At 37.7% G+C, this 19,520-nt stretch overlaps 1 protein-coding gene across 50 annotated transcripts in view; it reads left to right on the top strand.

Moving 5' to 3' along the window:
* The window catches only part of ABI3BP (ABI family member 3 binding protein), a 248,933-nt gene that overhangs the window by 76,902 nt on the left and 152,511 nt on the right, over positions 1 to 19,520 (top strand). For all 50 annotated transcript variants that reach the window (XM_033130366.1, XM_033130223.1, XM_033130130.1 and 47 more), the window contains exons 3-4: positions 14,723 to 14,791; positions 18,349 to 18,481. In XM_033130366.1, the coding sequence (XP_032986257.1) occupies positions 14,723 to 14,791; positions 18,349 to 18,481 (202 nt within the window). The remainder of the gene's footprint in view (positions 1 to 14,722; positions 14,792 to 18,348; positions 18,482 to 19,520) is intronic.

Here is a 19,520-nt window from a genome sequence, read left to right as displayed (position 1 = left end):
TAGAGGGTTATCTGGAGCAAATATGCAAGATAATATTTAGACTTTACAATGTCCTTTATTTTTAGGTTTAAATGAGTTAAAAATTATAAAGCAACTTACTGTGTCCCCAAACGTGTTCTCCTCCACCCCGTTCACCACCATCTCTATTTATTATGAGCTTTTTAGGAATATTTCTCAAAACCAAGAAATACAATCAAATTCTCATTTCCTCATTGCCTAGATATTATTTTCTTAAACGTTTTACTGGGCACTTGATGTTCTCTGGCACATACCAAATATACCCAAAGTGCTGTGCTGTGAAGGCCAGCATTTGTTTTTGTTTCTATTTTGCATTGTTCTCTAATTTTTTTCACTGTTTTTCTTTTATTGTTTGTTTTTATTTGTGTCATGTCTCACCAACTAAATAGTGAGCTCCTCAGGGCCAGAGGTGAGTCTCCCCTTCCCTCATGTCCTTTGAATGATATCAAGGTGAATAGATCTGTGGGTGTAGAAGCTGACTGCGCAGGGGCTGATGAGAGGTTTGCTGGGAAAGCCTCCTAGTCAACAAAATAAAAAGTATCTATTTGCCTGCAGTTGAAATCTCCAGGAAAAATAAAATTATTCTCAGGCATGGTTATGGTTTACACCTGTTGTTCTGGCATAATTATGAGTAGTGCCCATTCTCTCAAAAGTATCCCCGTTTAGCACAAAAATTATATGTTTAGTCTACCTATGGGAGAAAGCCTTGAATTCTTGGCATGGTCCCAGGTCTTTCGCCATCTGATTCCAAGCCAATAGCCCAGCCTATTTTCCCTGCCCCCAGGAGCCTTCCTCAGTGAGAAGGAGGAACAAAATAAAAAAGAGGTCGCCACAAGTTTGCCTCTGATGTGTTCCGTTCACCCAGCTGAATGCACAGTAGTTGCTCAACAAATGCTGGAGAGGAAGTTCTCACCAACCTGTCAGCTGATGATTTGATGTTGAGCACCTACAATGTGCTGAGCCAAGGGCTTTACAGAAATGGGTCACTAAATCCTCACAGCACCCCCGTGAAGCAGATACTCTCAGTATCCTCTTCTTCGCAATGAAGACAGTAAATCCCCAAGAAATTAAGAGTGCAAGTGGCAGGCTGGCTCCAGACCTGTGCATTTGACCTCCATGCCCCAGTGCTTTTCGCATGACATGTAAGTACCCTGTTGCCTTTGAATCCTATGTAAAAACTCATCTCCTGGGAATTACTCCTATCCCCTCACCCCTACATGGTAGCACTGACAAGAACATTTCAGAAGGAAAGAACCTTTCTGACTTGAAGGCGTTCGCTTACCGTCTGATAGCTAATTTGACCTAGTTTTATTATCTGAAAGAAAAATATCCAAACACAGTCCTGATTTTCCAATAGTGTTTCCTGTAGAGATGATACGAATGAAGGGATGACCTCACTGGAAAATGTGTGTGTGTGTCCAGTCTGTCCTTCAAAAGCAAGCCCTTGCCAAACTTTAAATCAGCTCACAGACAACACCCTACACTAAATTTCTCTGTGGGGCGCACATATAAAACACAGGCAAGGAAAAAACAGGTAATATAGTGAACAACTTCAATGTTTTAACAGGTCTGCAAATGAGGAAAGGAGGTACAGTGGCTGTGGGTGCAAGTGGGTAACAGAAATAGGTTATTAAATAGTATTCGCTTGCAGTGTCAGGGAGAGAATTTGTCTCCAAATAAAGAGCTACCTAGTAGATCACTGTCATAGAGGGCTGAGGCACTGGAAGTGGAAGGAAGGGTCAGGTCAGGGCTGGCTTCACGGGCATGCGATGGTATGCTCAGAAGGGCCGTGCGCTGAAAGTCTGGTGATTTGCTGTCGCTGTCTTGAAATTCTTAACAATTTTCCCTTTCAGTTTGATCTTGTCAGTGAGGTCGGATGGAACAATGGCGCATGTGCTGAGCTTGGCTCCTGGGTTCTTGTGTCTTGGCCTCCAACCCCAGCCCCAAGTTTGGTTCTCAGAACCTGCTCCTCTGGCCCCTGCTGCTCGGCCTTCCTCTCCCCACCCCCACTCAACAACTGCTCCCACCCTCCACCTTCTGGGACTCGGGTGTGGATGCGGGGAGGGTGAGGTGTGCATGCCCCCAGGGTCATATGTGGTAAGACGCGGTGATAGCCATCCCTGCGTGGGCTGGCAACGTCATAATACATTTGGTGGGTGATTGTGCCAATGCAAACCTCTACCTCACCCCTGTTAAAGTATACAGTCTGTCCCAGTGCAGAGACTGCAGTCTCCTGGGGTCTGTAGGTTGGGATGGCACGCCTGTGGGAAGGGGAGATTGGCTCTTTTGCCCAGGAGCGTGGGCTGGAGAGTAAGGTGCTTTGATCCTGAAGCTGCTGCTAATTAGAGAGTGTCCCATGTGGTGAGAAGGTTAAGGAGGTTGGGGTGGGGTGCGGGTTTGTGCTCACCTGCAGAGCTCAACATTAAATAGCCAATAAATAGCATGACAGGTCTAGACAGAGACTGTGAAGGAAACGTTTTATATTTTAGTGTCTTTAATGTCACTTTCCCCCCTTACTTCTAAAAATAGTGTCCTACCTTTTGATTTTGCATTGATGAGTCCCGCAAAGTATGTATTTGGCCCTGGGTGAAGCGTGTATTTTCAATAGCATTGCTTCCCCAACTCTCACCAAAATGAAAACAGAACTCTCAGAAAAAGGTTCCAGCAACATCTTCCTCAGTGGAATGTGTCATTGACATGCCCCTCTGTTTGGAAAAAGGATGTATCTTTCCTTCCGGACCATTTTAGTAAGCTGGGAAAAGTGAAGGAGCGTAGCAGAGCCTTTGAGCATAGCAGGGCCTCTCTTCCTATCAAAGCTGAGTTCTCATTTCATAATTAGGGGCTCCACTCCAGGCTCACTTTGCAGCAGGGACACGAGGGGATGCTTCTCACTTCGGTCATCAATTCTAAAGAACTCTGGACAACTCCTCTTCTAACATACATACCAACATAAGCTATATGCTCCCTTCAAACATGTCTATGACTGAACATTCTGGAATCCCACCAACAGTGATGTTTCTAATCATTTCTGCATTAGCAGTTGCTCTGTGGTATGGGATGGCTGTGCTTCAATAGACCATTGAACCTCCATCATTGTCCAAACCTTGGGTGCCAGTGCTGAGAGAAAGCAGGACTGTCTCTGAGCCCTGGAGCACAGCAGAATGTTCTGTCACAATGGGCGTTGGCTCATTTTCAACCGATTTCTAATGTTTAATAGAAATAACTACTCAGCAGTGTAGGATTTGCTTTAAATTATTTTTCAGATGAAAGAAGGGTTATTCTTACACACAAAACCACATACCTTTTATAAGAAAATACTTCAAAGGGAAAAAAAAAACTTTTCTACACATAGGCTTATCAAAGACGAATTTGGTGGTTACAGTTTACTAGCTTTTCAAAAAAGATCATTTGCTTTTGCTGACTGCCATGTCCCAAATCCCTAATTATTTTTTCCTTTCTTCCTAAATTTTTTCCTTTCTTCACACTTTTTCATTTTTACTCGAGGCAAAAAAAAAAAAGATAGAGGAGCAGATACATGTATTTTTTTTCAGAAAATGTTTATTGTGCAATTACTATGTTTCCAGGTTTAACGGTCGAGAAATCAACAGACTGAGTCTGGGCCAGATTTAACTTGTTTATCAGCCCACCACATCTTCCTACAGGGGCTTAGAAATAACTCTAAAAGCTGGAGGCCTTATATTAGTTTGTGATGATTCATAATTTTATACATTCATTTTTATTACAACTAAGGGCAAGGTGCTAGCAATCTAAGTGATTTATTTAAAATTACTAAAGTTTTATATTCATAAGCTTAGTAACTATAGTAAATTTAGTGCAATACTTCCATTACTTTTAACTACTGTGTCTTCTCTTTGGACTTCTGGCCACCATGAAACTTTGCAAAGCTATGACTTAGCACATGCCTCAGCAGACAGCGGAATTTCCCCAACTTTCTGCAAAAGTACCCCATCATTGTTTTTCCAGAAAGGACACCAGACTTCCTGGAAGGACATCAGGATGTGTTGAGTTGGTCAAGACTAACAATGGCTGCTGTTGTAGGTTTTTACTATAGAATTACTTTAGTGTCACTTAATTACAGTATTATATTTTGTGGTGAATTTTGTCGTCATTGTTGTTGATATCACCCTCTGGAGGGACGCATCTATTGCAGCAACAGTATTTGAGACTCTTCGTTTTCCAGTAACTAAGCTTCAGAATGGATGTGGATTGAAGTTCAAATATGAACCATCTGTATTCCATTGCTGAAACTGATTTGCTGTTGTGATATCAATTTGTTACATTACTTTGTCACTGTAATGTGAGAATGGGAGAGGTGAGTAGGGAGCCAGGTTGGTTATTCTACTGAAATTTAGAATTACTTGATGTGGCATTTCAAGAAATGGGTAGACTGGTAGCATTTTGCTGTCTTTTTACACTCCATCCCCACCCCCCAACCCCCCCACCAGACGGGGTACATCTCTTTCTCAGCAAGGCTTCCCCTCATGAACCAGCGGGGAACAATGAGCAAAGGCCGCTGAGACAGAACTGATGAATCAAGGGCCACTGGAGCTCTGTTGGCTTACACCCTCCATAGCCACACTTAGAGATCCATTTTTTCAGAACTGGCTATTGGACGAGTGGAATTCTCTGCCAGAGCTTAAATCACAAAGAGGCTTTTCAAGGGTATTTTCAAATAGATATTACTCTGTGTTAGTGTTGATGAAGTAAGGCACAAGACGTGTCTGCCAAATGTTAAAGCTAAAGGGAATACTTAAATTTGGACAGTACCCACTTAGGTCAGATTACAGCCAAGTGTGGCATATGGATGCTTGCAGACGCAAAGAAAAATTGATAACAAACATTTCTCTATGGAGAGTTCTATGGCCATAGATTTTCTTTTCCAGGTTTTTTGAGTGACTTTATTCTTATTAGAAGTCTTATGATGTGCCACATTGGCTTCTAATAAAAATAGTTACCTTATTTCACCAAATTCTAAAGCACCTTTAACGGTAAAGCACTATTTTGTCTAAAATTAAGAAAGAATAAAGTTGCTGATTAATGACACTGCTTTTGTATTCCTTAGGGCCTTTATTTTATATTTATTAAAAGAGCTTCCTTTGATTTACTGATACATATATTTTATATAACTATTTTTTTTAAAAAAAGAGATGATTTTATCTTTCAATAAACAGAATAGCTTCAGAGAGGAAATGTTGTAAGTGTAGTACAGAGAATTCCTGTATAGTTTGCATCCAATTTCTCCTATTCTCAACATCTTGTGTTAATATGATATATTTGTCACAACTAATGAACCAATATTAATACAGTAGTAACTTAAGTCCATACTTTATTTGATTTCCTTAATTTTTGCCTTAAGTTCCTTTTTCTGTTCCAGGGTCTCTTCTAGGATACCATATTACATTTAGTCATGTCTCCTTAGGCTCCTGTAGACTGACAATCTCCTAGCCTTCCCTTGCTTTTGATGACTTTAACAGTTTGGAGGAGTTCTAGTTAGGTATTTTGTGGAATGCCCTTCAATTTAGTTTTGGCTGATGTTTTTCATGTGGTGAGCCTGAGGTGTGGGGCTTGGAAGAGGAAGATATCTATTCAAAAAAAAAGGAAAACAAGCAAAAACAAAGTTAAATTACTGTTAAATATTCTTCACCTTGGGAGTTTAACTCTTCTGCTTTACCTTTCGATTCAGTTATCAGTAGCCTTGTTTTTCCACACCACTCACTCTTTGTGGCAGCAAGAACATTGATGACACAGTATTTTAGAAACACCGTTCTACTGGGTTTTTTTCCAAATCACTGGCCTTCTTCTGCCACTTTCGAAGCTGTCATTTTCTTGACCTTAGTAAATGAAGTCAGGTAATGACAACAAGGTCACAACTGCCCATAGTCAACGTAAGGTATCAACTGTAAAATTCATTTAAGAGATTTTCAAAACTGGGGGTGGGGTGGTGGGGGGAAAGGAGGGGTTTTGTCTTAGAACCAATGAAATATGGTATTCTGAATCGTTAACATGCCATTTCTTAGAAAACGGCTTTATGTTCAATATTGTTAAATTGCTAATTGGGGTTCAGACAGGACTATGTTGCTTTTATGTCGCCAAATCAAATTAAAACCAGTAAACTCCCTCCTGCTAGATTAGTAGAAAATCAAGTACCTTTTCGTTAGGATTCTATCCATTCCTTTCTGCCTCAGTTTTCAAAGCCCTGAGGAATTGGTAGAGTCCAAATGGAGCTTCCACATGCAGTGGAAGAGCCCCGGCTTCATTCTATTCATGGCCTCCTCCCCTGCACTGAATGTGGTTGTATGCTGATCCTCTACCATTGTATCTGGTCCCTGCTGGCCCAAATCCCAGCACAGGCTGGCACAGCTGCTCAGAGAACACTGCTTCTATGAACAGGCCTCTGGCTCAGTACCCAGTGTTCTCTTTGCTGGGTTTCTAGGGTGGCAGCTCAAGGTGCCCACTCTCCATCTCAGACACATTTTTAAGGCTCCAGCTACCTCTGGAGAACAAGAGGAGATTCCAGCCTCTTCCACTGGGGACCTAGAGGGAGTGGTCTCCCCATTTCTTGGGGATGAGCTGAGGATTAAGCCTTAATGTTCTTTTTAAATTTCCAAACCACAGCAGGGATAATCCCACCTGTGTTTTGTTTTTTAAACATTAAAAACTAAACCGAATTACTCACAAAAGAGTAATTTGGGCTGTCTTTAATAAGCTTAAAGTCACCTGGAAATTTATTTTGATCTTGAAATTTCTCCCTGGGCCTTGAAGAGTGTCTGAGATGATGTCTGCCTTCCCTCGTTGGATCCAGAGGGATCCAGGCAGTTAAAGCACAGTAGTGTGAGCAAACTGGTACCTAGCCCCTCCTGCCAGAAGAAAGCCTGCATACCCTCCACAGGTCTAATCTCTACAAAGACATTTGCGAGCTAGCTGTCTTTATCTTATGGAGAAGGTAGTTCTCTATACCTTAGGATTTTAGAGACAGAAGAAAGGAATTAGGAAGGGCATTAGGACAAAAGCTCCTCCCCATTTGTTGCTTGATGTCTTGTGTGTATTTAGTAGAGGACAGGTCCCTTTCTGTGTAATTAAAATAGAACAGGTAATGAGTAGGGGTACTGTATTAACATGAATCCATTCACATTAAGTTGCAAATGGTTGTTTTTTGTGATCCTCTTGGAGAACTAATGAAAATAAAAATGAAGAGGAGAAGCATATTTGGTAAAGTGAGGAGGTAATTCAGAGGGAAATGAGCATAGAAACTTAAATCTGAGACCTTTGTGAGCAAGTTTGTTCTAACTCATAATTCTGGTAAGGCTGGCCTTATGTGAAAATGTTCCAGTAATGCTTCAACACACTGTTTCGTTTTAGTTATTTCTACATCATTGATGTAAAATGACACACAATATAGATGGTTACATCATTCTTGGTTTGTTTTCCTAATCCATGTCCTAGCTGCTTGATAGAAAAGCTGGAACAGGTTACAAAATAGAATCATAGTGTAACATTTAAAAAAATATATAGTAATAAAAGGAAAATGAAAACGAGGGTTGAATTTTCTGACAAAGCCAGGGAAAGTTATTCAACAGAAATGTAAATCTTGGGTCCTGCACATTTACTAAAGGTGGTTCAGCTGTTTTAAGATATATTTTATCATATTAAGGAAGTATTCCATTGAATTCTTGTTTATTGATTAAGAATTGGTATTGAATTTCGTCAAATGCCTTTTCAGCACCTGTGGAAATAGTCATTTTTTTTCTCCTTATGTCACATTTTTGGAATAAACTATAGTTGGCCATAATGTATTATTACATTACATGATTCCAAATTCTGCTTGTCAAAATATTTTCTAGGATTTTTGCATTGATATTTATGAGTGAGTATTGTTAAAGAAATTATTTAGTGGCACTTGTTAAAGATGGTAAGGAAGACTTTATTCAAGAGGAACCACAACAGAGCACCATCAAATTAGATCCACAAGTGGCACACCCAAAAAGGGGTCTCAATAGGCATAAGAGCCTGCTGGGGCAAATCCTGCTCTGTGAGGTGATCCCCCACAGAGCAGTTCATATGCTATGCTCATGGCCAGTCCTCACAGCCAGTCAGCTGATGTTCAGTCCCACTCTCTGATGTGCCAACCGCAATCAAGGCTCAACTACAATAGGAAGGCACACATACCCACACAAGGGATGTTCCTGGAGCACCCAGCTCAGGTGATCGGGTAGACTGCACCACTGGGCTCCACAAGACACCTACTACATCAAGCCACCCTGCCAATTCTGGGAGACATAGCAGATCTACCTAACACATAGAAACAAGCAGAGACAGCCAAAATGAAGTAACAAAGAAACATGACAAAGAACAGGAGAATACATCAGAAAAACAACTAAATGAAATGGAGGCAAGCAATCTACCAGACGCAGAGTTCAAAACACTGGTTATAAGGATGCTCAAGGGACTTAGTGAGAAATTCAACAAAGAGAAAGTAAGCATAAAAATGGACATAGAAATCACAAAAAAGAACCAATCAGAAATGAAGAATATAATAATTGAAATGAAGAATGCAGTAGAAGGAATCAACAACAGATTAGATAAAGCAGAGGACTAAATCAGTGATTTGGAAGACAAGGTAGCAGAAAACACCCCATCGGAAGAGCAAAAAAGAAAAAAGAATAAAAAAAGAGACTAATTTAAGGGAGCTCTGGGATAACATGTAGTATAACAACATTTGCTTCATAGGGATATCAGAGGGAGAAGAGAAAGAGATTGAGAACCTGTTTGAAGAAATAATGACTGAAAATTTCCCTCACCTGGTGAAGGAAATAAGCATACAAATCCAAGATGCACAGAAAGTCACAAACAAGATGAACCCAAACAGGCCCACACCAAGAGATGTTATAATTAAAACGGCAAAGGTTAAAGACAAAGAGAGAATCCTAAAAGCAGCAAGAGAAAGACAACTAGTTACTTATAAAGGAGCTCCCATAAGATTCAGTTGATTTTTCAACAGTAACTTTGCAGGCCAGAAGGGCATGAAATATTCAGTGATGAAAACAAGGGCCTACAACCAAGACTACTCTACCCAGTAAGGCTATCATTTAAAATTGAAGGAGAGATAAAGAGCTTCCCAGAAAAGAAAAACCTAAAGGAGTTCATCACCACCAAACGAGTATTACAAGAAAAATTAAAGGGACTTCTTAAACAAGAAGAAGTGTATGTGTGGGGGTGTGTACATATATATGTATAATAAAATGGCAATAACTACATACCTATCAATAGTTACTTTAAATGTAAATAGATTAAATGCTGCAATCAAAAGACGTAGGATAGCTGAATGGATAAGAAAACAAAATTCATACATATGCTGTCTACAAGAGACCCACTTCAGATCAAAAGACTCATGCAGACTGAAAGGAAAGGAATGGAAAATTATATTTCAGACAAATGAAAAAACAAAAACAAAAGCTGGGGTGGCAATACTTAGACAAAATCGCCTTTAAAACAATGGCTATACTGAGACAAAGAAGGACATTTCATAACGGTAAAGGGATCAATCTAACAGAGGATATAACCTCTGTTATATTTATGTGTCCAACATAGGAGCACCTAAATATATAAAGCAAATATTGATGACCATAAATGGAGAGATTGACAGTACTACAGTCATAGTAGGGGGCTCTAACACCTCATTGTCATCAATGGATATATTTTCCAGACAGAAAATCAATAAGGAAACAACAGCCTTAATGACAAATTAGACCAGATGGATTTAATTGATATTTTTAGAGTATTTCACCCCAAAGCAGCAGAAAATACATTTTTGTCAAGTGCACCTGGAATCAGCATTATTTATAATAGCTAGGGTATGAAGGCAACCTAAGTGCCCACCAATGAATAATTGAATAAAGAAGTGGTATATATATATACATATATATATATATATGTATATATATATATACACACACACACACATATGTACACATATATATGCGTATATGTACGCATATATATACATATATATACACATATATATACGTATATATACAAATATATATATATATATATATATATATATATATATATATACACACACAATGGAATATTAGTGGGCTGTAAAAATGAATGAACTGTTACCGTTTGCAACAACATAGATGGACCTAGAAGTTATAATGCTAACTGAAATAAGTCAGACAGAAAAAGGCAAATACTTTATCATTTCATTTATATATGGAATCTAAAGAACAAAATAAACGAACAGACAAAAGAGAAACACACTCATAGATACAGAGAACAAACTCATGGTTGCCAGATTGGGGGGCTGGGTGAAAAGGATGAAGGGATTAAGAAGTACAGATTGGTTGTTACAAAGTAGTCATGGGGATGTAAAGTGCAGAATATGGTATATAGTCAATAATATTGTAATAACTATGTATGGTGCCAGGTGGGTACTAGGCTTATTGGGGGGATCACTGCATAAATTATATAATTGTCTAACTGCTATGCTAGACACCTGAAACTAATATAACAATAATATTGAAAGTCAGCCGTAATTGAAAAATAAAATAAATTAAAAATTTAAAATGTATTTAAAAAGGAAATCACCATCATCATCACCATCATCGTTGCTAACTTAACAGTGGCACTTTCTGTGTGTTAGGCAGTGCTGTAGGTTGCCCATCACTAAGAACCCCATGTGGCTAGGTACTATGATTTTTCCCATTTGGCAGATGAGAAAACTGAGGTGCACAGATGTTAAGTGTTTCACCTTGTACTAGTAATTAGCTGAGCAGAACTTAATTCCAGGCTTCAGAGTCTACCGTCTTATGCCCAGAAATTTAATTTGACATGAAACCGAATTGTGAAAAAAAATGACAGGGGTAAATAAAGAATTTTTTTTCAGGTCCCTTACCTGATTTTCTTTAGGATCATCTTGGCTTATTTTGTGGAAACTTGCATGCATGGCAGAAATAAATCTCACTAGGACCGAATTCCAAAGTAGTATGGCTTGCCATGCAGATGTCCTCTAATAAAAATGAGAGAATTGGGATTTGTCAAAGAGAGCAATTATGGGAGGATTATTTGTATTACCAAAACATCTAGTACCTTAAAGGATTTCAACAGTCAATCTCCTTGAACAGTAGCTGTCCCTATCCTCCACTGTAGGGCATTTAAAATATTAAGCAAATTATTATAGGTTTAATTAGTCTGAAACATTGTATAGGCTTACTGACTAGGGATGAAAAGTTTGTGAAGGTAACTGCATTTTACACGAATTCTCTTCAATTAACATTTTCATTATACATATTCTTTAAATGAAGAAGCAGTGGATTGTGGCGTGTGTTGCCAGAATTTCTGAGCAGGCTACACTTGTATGTGTTTCCAGTATGCTACAAATCCAGAAAGAATTTTGTAGTACGAACAGAACGAGAAAGCTTGTTTTTCTGTTGTGTTATTTTTCCATGTCTGTGTTCAGAGTTAAGTGCAAAGTCTGCTGAAATACACGAATGCTGACCGTTTTTAGGAGCAGTGAAAGCCAGTGTATGCATGCAGATGCCGACATCTGTTCCAGTTTGTCATTGGTGTGGCAGCCTTTGCTCGCTGCAGGAGGCCAGTGATCATGACAAAAGTTCCTCTTAACTTATGTAACCATATGTCTTGGATCATGTGTGTTATTTTTCCAGTATTTCAGGTCTTTTCTTTTCAACTGAGGCATAGTGGAATTAATGTGTATCAAAGGGAGAAAATAAAAGGCTAGCTCTAAGAGACTTTGCCACAGTAAGAATAATTTACGAAAAACAGGGATTTAATTTTCTTTTCTAGAAGTGAATTCCGGAGATTTAGTAAAAAAGGTAGTTTGAGGACTGGGCTAAGATATCTACATAGTTTGCAGGTCTGAGTACAAAATAAAAATTGAAGGCTCCTGGTCCAAAAAGCAGGAAAGAAATTCTGTTAAAGGTCCTAATATAAAATTTTTTCCTTTCTTTCACTGTTTCTCTCTCCTCTTGTCTTGGTGTCATTATATTTGCTATTTAATGTCATTTAGGTAAAAAAAAAATTAAAATTTCAAATTATTAACATGACTTTTACCATTTATCTTTATATTGTGCAGTGCTAGCTTTGAATGCATATGTAAGAGACTTTAACTCCAAAGCAGAATCACTAAAATCAGTTTCTGTTTTTCAGTTCATACATGCATATGTATTTCATTCTTACCAGAATAGCGGAAATGCACACAACTAAACTTTTTACTTCACTTCTTGATACATGCACATTCTACCAATACTCTGCCTTCGACTTGCTTATGAGTGAGGAAGAACTGGAAAGAAAAGGAACTAGAGGTTGCTTTAACTTTCTTTTTGCATCATCATTTTCAGCATAAGTAATTGGTGAATACAAGAAATAACATGAATAGGAAAGGATATGATAGGATTCCTTGGTCATATGTTTCTTAAAATGCCATTGCCTTCTTTCTACATTGAACCACGTTCTGGTTGGAATGGAAAGTGTGGCCTCACTGCTCTCAGGGTTCCCCTCCACACCCCATTACTTTGTCATAGATGTAATATGTTTACCTCGTTCTACATTTGAGTTGCTGAGTTCCCAGACGTCCTAGGTGCTTTGGAATGCTAGGCTAATGGGGCACCTGGAATGCGATATGTGAATGGGAGGAACTGCAGTTTTGCATATTGTTCCTATCTCCTCTGCTCACATGCATGCTCCATTGTCCCATTGAACTTCCCTTGCAAAATAAAAATTCAAAGACAAAAATATTATGAACTTCAAGATGGTGACCGCAGGTTATTAAACCAAGCTTGGGACCCTTTGGAACATGGGACCCTGTACAACAAACTGTATATGTTGCATGCCAATGAAGCTGACTCTGCCTCAGTGACCTCATTTACAAATCAGGGTGATAATGATATGTGTCAGGTAAGATTGCCATGAGGAGTAATTAAGTTATGAATACAAAGTGCTTAACGAGTATCTTGCACATACTCAACACAAGGCAGTTTCTTAATACCTATATCTCTCTATAGCCCACATAAAATGAGGAAATGGTTATTGTACTCCTACTAGGAAACTTGCCTTAGGTCATGCATTCCTTATATAAGCTTCACTAAGCAAGATATGCTCAAACACATGAGACTCTGAAACACAATGAATGCTCCTTTATCTGTGTTGTGGTCATGAGGCAACCATAATATAAGCAGGTAAAACTCCAAGATCTGTTCAAGAGGTTACCTGGTTTACTCCATATAGTGCAATTGCTGAGGCAGTAATAGGGCTGTGTGGGGTGTCCAGAAAAAGACAAAGGCTGGAGTCATTAAAGGCGGTTGAATTGCCAGGTTGCCTCTGGCTGAGAATGAGGTCAGCTCTGTAAAGCCTTGGGCAGAGATAGCCTCTGTTCCAAGCTCATTGAGGGGAGATATTTGAACCCAGGATGAAAACAAAGATGTGAGATCTGCCTGAGCAAGTAGAGGTGAACTCGTGTTGACTATAGCATCCAACTGAAACTTGGAGTAGAATGAGTTTCTGGATCCAGTTACTGAAGAAATATTGTAGATAATACCCATCAATTAGTTAATCTAGTAGAGCTGCTTATAAAATGCTATTTAGTGTGCCCAAAGTATATTTGGCTTATTTATATGTATTTAAACCAAGCATTCATCTTGGAAACAAAAAAAAGATTATTTGATAAATTATTAGCTCATTGAGTTAGCACATGCTGATTTTTAAACATCATTTTATTCAAAACCCAAATATTTTTAAAAGAGATTCTCTGTTAATTTATTTTCCATTGGCATATTTTAGGTGAAAATTATACCGTGTTTCTCCGAAAATAAGACCTAGCCAGACCATCAGCTCTAATGCATCTTTTGGAGCAAAAATTAATATAAGACCCGGTCTTATTTTAACATAATGTAAGACTGGGTATAATATAATATAATAATAATATAATGTAATGTAATGTAATATAATACCAGGTCTTATATGTTATGATATGATATGATATGATATGATATGATATGATATGATATGATATGATATGATATACCAGGTCTTATATTAATTTTTGCTCCAAAAGACACATTAGAGCTGATGGTCTGGCTAGGTCTTATTTTCGGGGAAACATGGTAGCCACCAAAACTGTGACTTTGTTTAAAACTTGTTCACGAAAATGACTGGTTAGATATGATAACAGGCTCAGAAGTTATGAAAACAGGATAAAAAAATAGGGCATTATAAATATTCATGTTTCCACAAAGTGAGCAATTTCAGATCATACATGACCCATGTGTCTTATGCAAGAAGGATTTGTCTTCTCTGATTTTAGTATTGGGCTGACCTCTGTGAGGAAAATAGAATAGATATGATCTGATTTTTAAAGAAACTCTTTGCAGAGAAAAGGATTGATGAAAATGTGGCATGAATCTGTGTCTGGCAAGATTCTTTTAAGACCTCTCCCCTATTCCTGTCCATTTGGTTTTAAAAATCTGGATTTAATTTTCATTTCAAAAATTGAACTAAACTGGTCTCAAGAAGTATTAACTTTCTAAATTCCTGGGTCCTCTCATTCACTGTGGTTACGATGACTAAAGCCAGGGAACACTGAGTCAGGACATGGGTGTGCTGTCGCGAGTACTGTTCGTTCTCAAAGAATTTTACTGATAAATAATATTGTTATTGTTTCCAGATGCAGAGCCTAAATATCTGATTGTTGTGCGACCTGCGCCTCCTCCAAGTCAAAAGAAGTCATGCTCAGGTATTTCTCGTTCGTTCTGTTTTTTTTTTTATTAATTTTAAACCATGGCTTTTTAAAATCTCTTTTCTATCCATGCAGACCCATTTGCCATGAGGAGCCGTTAGCAATGTAGATTCGAATATATATATATATATATATATATATATATATATATATATATATATATAATTTGCACAGCTGATTAGAAGCGGGTCAACAGATTAGAAGCATAGCCTGATGGTAGAGACTGCCTGGGATCCTATCCCAGCACCACCAAATACAATCTGCAAGGCTTTAGGCAAATGATTGAAGCTCTCTGCCTCCTTTCCTCTGCATAATAGGGCGGTTGTGAGGATTCAGTGAGTTCGTGGATATACGCAACCTAGGACAGGGCCTGGTGTCCAGCAAGTGCTCACTGAGAGTTGTTCCTGTTAATCTGTCTTTCTTCTGCAGTGTATGAATTCGTGCCTGCTCTTGTGCCTTTCAGATTTTAAGGACAAAGTTTGATGTCTAACCTTTGCTGAAGGAGACTGTTTACATTTCAAAAGCATAACTCACTTATATGTGTGCTAAATGGATTGGAACCTAGTTTTATTTACTCTTGATCTCTCCCTTCTAAACCTCTTCTATTTAGTCAAACATAGAGGAAAGACTCCTTTCGTAAAAGAGCAACACAACCCCCAGCTTCCCAGGCCTAGGAAGTCTTGAAACAGGAATGTAGATACCATGTGAATAAATGAATAGAAACACTGCTACATGATTAAAGGAAGATTAAAATCCCTCTTAAAATTGTCTCAATTTCACTGCTAAAATTTCTTCTCAGATCAAATAAGCAGGCCTTTGCTATCAGGACAGAGCAGCCAAAATCGTGAATATGTTTTTACCACATGATATCATACCTTCTTAACTCTGTAAATAGAGTTGATCTTGTTCTGCTTTTCTTTTTCATTTTTTAGTGTGAACTGTTATCAAAATAATTATTTCCTAATCATACTTATCTTTTATAGTACACTGGATGCCACACAAAAAAAGCATCTTTTTTGGTTTTTTGTTATATGTTTCTAAAGAAATGAAATGAGTGGGGAGAGCACAGGGACCTTTAAATATACCTTGCAATGGGCCCTTGGCAGCCGTGTGTTCCGTCTTCTAGATGTATCAGCCAAGCCTGCTTACCATAAATCAGTTGCCACAATCCCCTCCCTTCCAAACCTTCTATTGTTTTCCACTTCTTTTAAGAGAAGCAGTAAATGGTCAAGCAATTTGAAAACTTTAAATTCCTTTTCCTGACCTTTTATATCATCCCAAAGCACAAGGGAAATTTCCATCACTCCTTGCAACTTTTTAATGATGGTTGCCCAGGCAACTATCCATAAACTTTAAAATAAAGGCACTCTCAATATTTCAAGACTCTATTTCAAAATATATGACAATAAAGTCAAGAAGCATGAGTCTGGTTCCATGGGATTCTGGTTTTAAATTAATTGAACTGTTTCTTAATGAAAATATGATCATGATACAAATATTGAAAAATATATAAGGAAAGTCAAGGGAGTGATAACGCTTTAGTAACATTTTACAACTTCGTTCATTTTGAGAGTTGTATGACACTGGCCTTAGAAATTATTTTTCACTTTGTGATGACCAGCTCAGGAAATTGTTTCATCTTGCTCAGGATATACTACCCCACCTTTCCTTTCAGGCAGCGGATATAATTTTTGTTTTTGTAATCTACACTTGAAAGCAATCTAATGACTAATGGATTAGCTTCCATTCATTTTGTATTTGCATCTACCACATAAATTTTAATTATATAACCATTTTAATATTGAGATCCAAACTTAGTGAAATAATTGTGTGATGGTTATGTAAGCCTAAGGTTCCATTGGGAAAAGAAAAATGTATCTTTGGTCTCTGAGTGGCATTGACTTCATATATTGTGAGCTAAATCAATAATGTAGTAAAAAGAAAATCAGATTCCAATTCAGGAAACCTAGACTTGAGTCCTGACCTTACTTTTGGTGTCACCTAGGACACCCTTGAAACTTCTCTGGGCCTTATTTTTCATCTGTAAAATGAGATAGTTGTATTACATTAATGAAAATCAATTCAATGGCAGAAAAAGGCATACTAGAATCACCTCAGGGCTTTTTCAAACTACATGTGCTCCCTACCCTCATCTCATTCTAATTTGCCTTCCTTGGGGGCCAGACTTGGACCCTTTGAATCACAATCATACAAGGTACTATTACAGGTATATCTGGAAAAGTATAGAGAGAAGTATTAATGCATGTTTACAACATGTGTCATTAACAACAAGTAAACAATAACTATCCAACATTATCCTTGAAAATTATTTCAAATATCTTTTAAAAATTCAGCTATGTTACAGTGAGGCAATTTGTCACCACTAGGTTATGTATATTCTGGACTCAGATTTTTCACTGGAATAACAATTTACAGAACTGAAATCTAGTAGAAGCAACAGTATGGCACAATTTTCAAGGGCATTTGGTTCAGATAACCTTCCCTAAGCTCATTCAATGGGTATCTTCCTACATACCGGTTCCCGGTGCATTAGATTAAGATAACACAGCTTCTTCCTATAGCAAATAGAACATATTGAAATGAAAGGGGTAATCCAATGGGAATACAAAGCGTATACGTTTTACGTTAGCTATATGTAGTTTTATTAGGTGTTTTTTTCATGTATTTTTAATGAGCCAATGTTGCTTTCCATGGCTGAGGATCTTTCCTAGTCTTTTTCACTGCCTCCATTCCTGCAGTTTCAGATATGTTTATAAATGAAAATATCCACCCCCTATATACTTGAAAAAATCCTACAGTGGCTCATCGGCATCACTCTAGGCATTGCCCAAATCCAATTAGTCCCATCAGAACAACTGTGCTTCCTATATTATTCCTACTCTTCCAGCATTATTAAAAACATGTGCATATTTTCCATTTATATACTCACTGTAGAAAATGTTCTTATTGTAATGATATGATGGGGATTTTACAATTCCAAATAGGTTCTAAAAAAAGAGAATATAACCTACAATCTATATGGTAAGCTTTTTTTTCTCTTCTTAGATGTCATTTCACACTAATTCACATTCCCAGGAAAGAAAATAAATGTGCTTTTATTTTGTCAGCAAAAGAAATGAAGAGTGTGTGCATATGCATACACACATATATGTATATGTGAATACGTATGTGGAAATGTGGTGTTTGTTTATTTCACTGGTAATAGCCAAGACCTCCATATTCATCCCTGACCCATAAGAAATTAAAAACTAGGTATAACTGGACATAGTTTATATACATACATTACACATATATGCACATATACATAACTACACACTACACATATACACACACAATTATCAAAAATGGATATTTCATTTGCTTCATGCTTAAAGTCATTGTCAAAGAATTAGTAATATTTGTGTGTTATATGAAAAGAAAACGAACTTAACAGTTTTATGCTGTTAACATGCCAAGTCATCTTTATGCATTTTACCCCGATCATAAAAATATATTAAATGTTACCAGAATTAACCAGTATGTCACCTCCTCAGGTAAAACACGCTCTCGCAAACCTCTTCAGCTGGTGGTTGGCACTCTGACACCGAGCTCAGTCTTCCTGTCCTGGGGATTCCTCATTAACCCACATCATGACTGGACATTGCCAAGTCACTGTCCCAATAACAGGTAATTCACCAAAGTGGAAGACTTTATTTTTCATCTGAAAATTAGTGCTTGCTTTTATTAGTGCTTGTACATGCTTTAGAAGAATGTATAAATATCAGGAACATCAGCATTTACAGGTCACCTCTTAGCTGTCCAGCCTATTCCAGGTGTGAGGGAAAATAAAAAACCTAAGTCGAGGGCCCTAATCTTAAGGGAGTTACCACCTACCTGAATAGCATACACATGCAGGTATTTTTCTTCTTTCCAAAGAATAAACTACAAGGGAGAATAAGCCAAATAACAAGTGGGGAGTATCATTGAGAAGTGTAATAAAAACTCAGAGCATGATGCTGAAGACAGGAAAGACTGTTAAAAATTGGAAATGTTGATATAGTATATATATATGTACATATACGTATATACACATATGTATATATGTACATACAATGAAATAGTATGTGACCAAATACAACTAATGATGTACACCTACTTTATTGACATGGAAAGGCATTTATTTTCCATTGAGTAGTATAAAATTACAACGAGGCATGATTTCCTCATGTAAAACTGTTTGTGTGTACACATGTTGTACACGTTTATGGGACATTTGTGGAACTCATCAAAGTGTTAAAAATGATGAGGGATGGACTTTTTGGGTGATTTTTATTTCTTCTGTGCAGTATTCTGTACAGTGTGAAGTTTTTATAAGCATAAGCAGTTTTATAAAAGTAATAAAACAATTTTTAAAAGCAAAAAGAAAAGTTGGAAAGGTTGATCTTGAACTGGAAAAGGATGGATCTCTGATCTGACAACTGAAGAAGGGCTAGCAGCAGTAGTTCTCAAAGTGTGGTTCCTAACCAAGCAGCATTCACACCAGCCTCACCTGGGAACTTGTCAGAAATGGAAATTCTGAAATATATGTAGGTAGTGGAAATTTCTTAAAGGAATCTTTAAAAAAATTTTTTTTATTAGTTTCAGGTGTACGAAACAATGCAATAGACATTTATACCCCTCAGAAAGTGATAACCCTCCTCCCCCTCTGACATCATATATATCTGTT

This window comes from Rhinolophus ferrumequinum, chromosome 2 (assembly GCF_004115265.2).
Source record: "Rhinolophus ferrumequinum isolate MPI-CBG mRhiFer1 chromosome 2, mRhiFer1_v1.p, whole genome shotgun sequence".
Lineage (NCBI taxonomy): Eukaryota > Metazoa > Chordata > Mammalia > Chiroptera > Rhinolophidae > Rhinolophus > Rhinolophus ferrumequinum.
The sequence above is the reverse complement of the archived record's forward strand: the minus strand, read 5'-3'. Positions and strand labels throughout refer to the sequence as shown.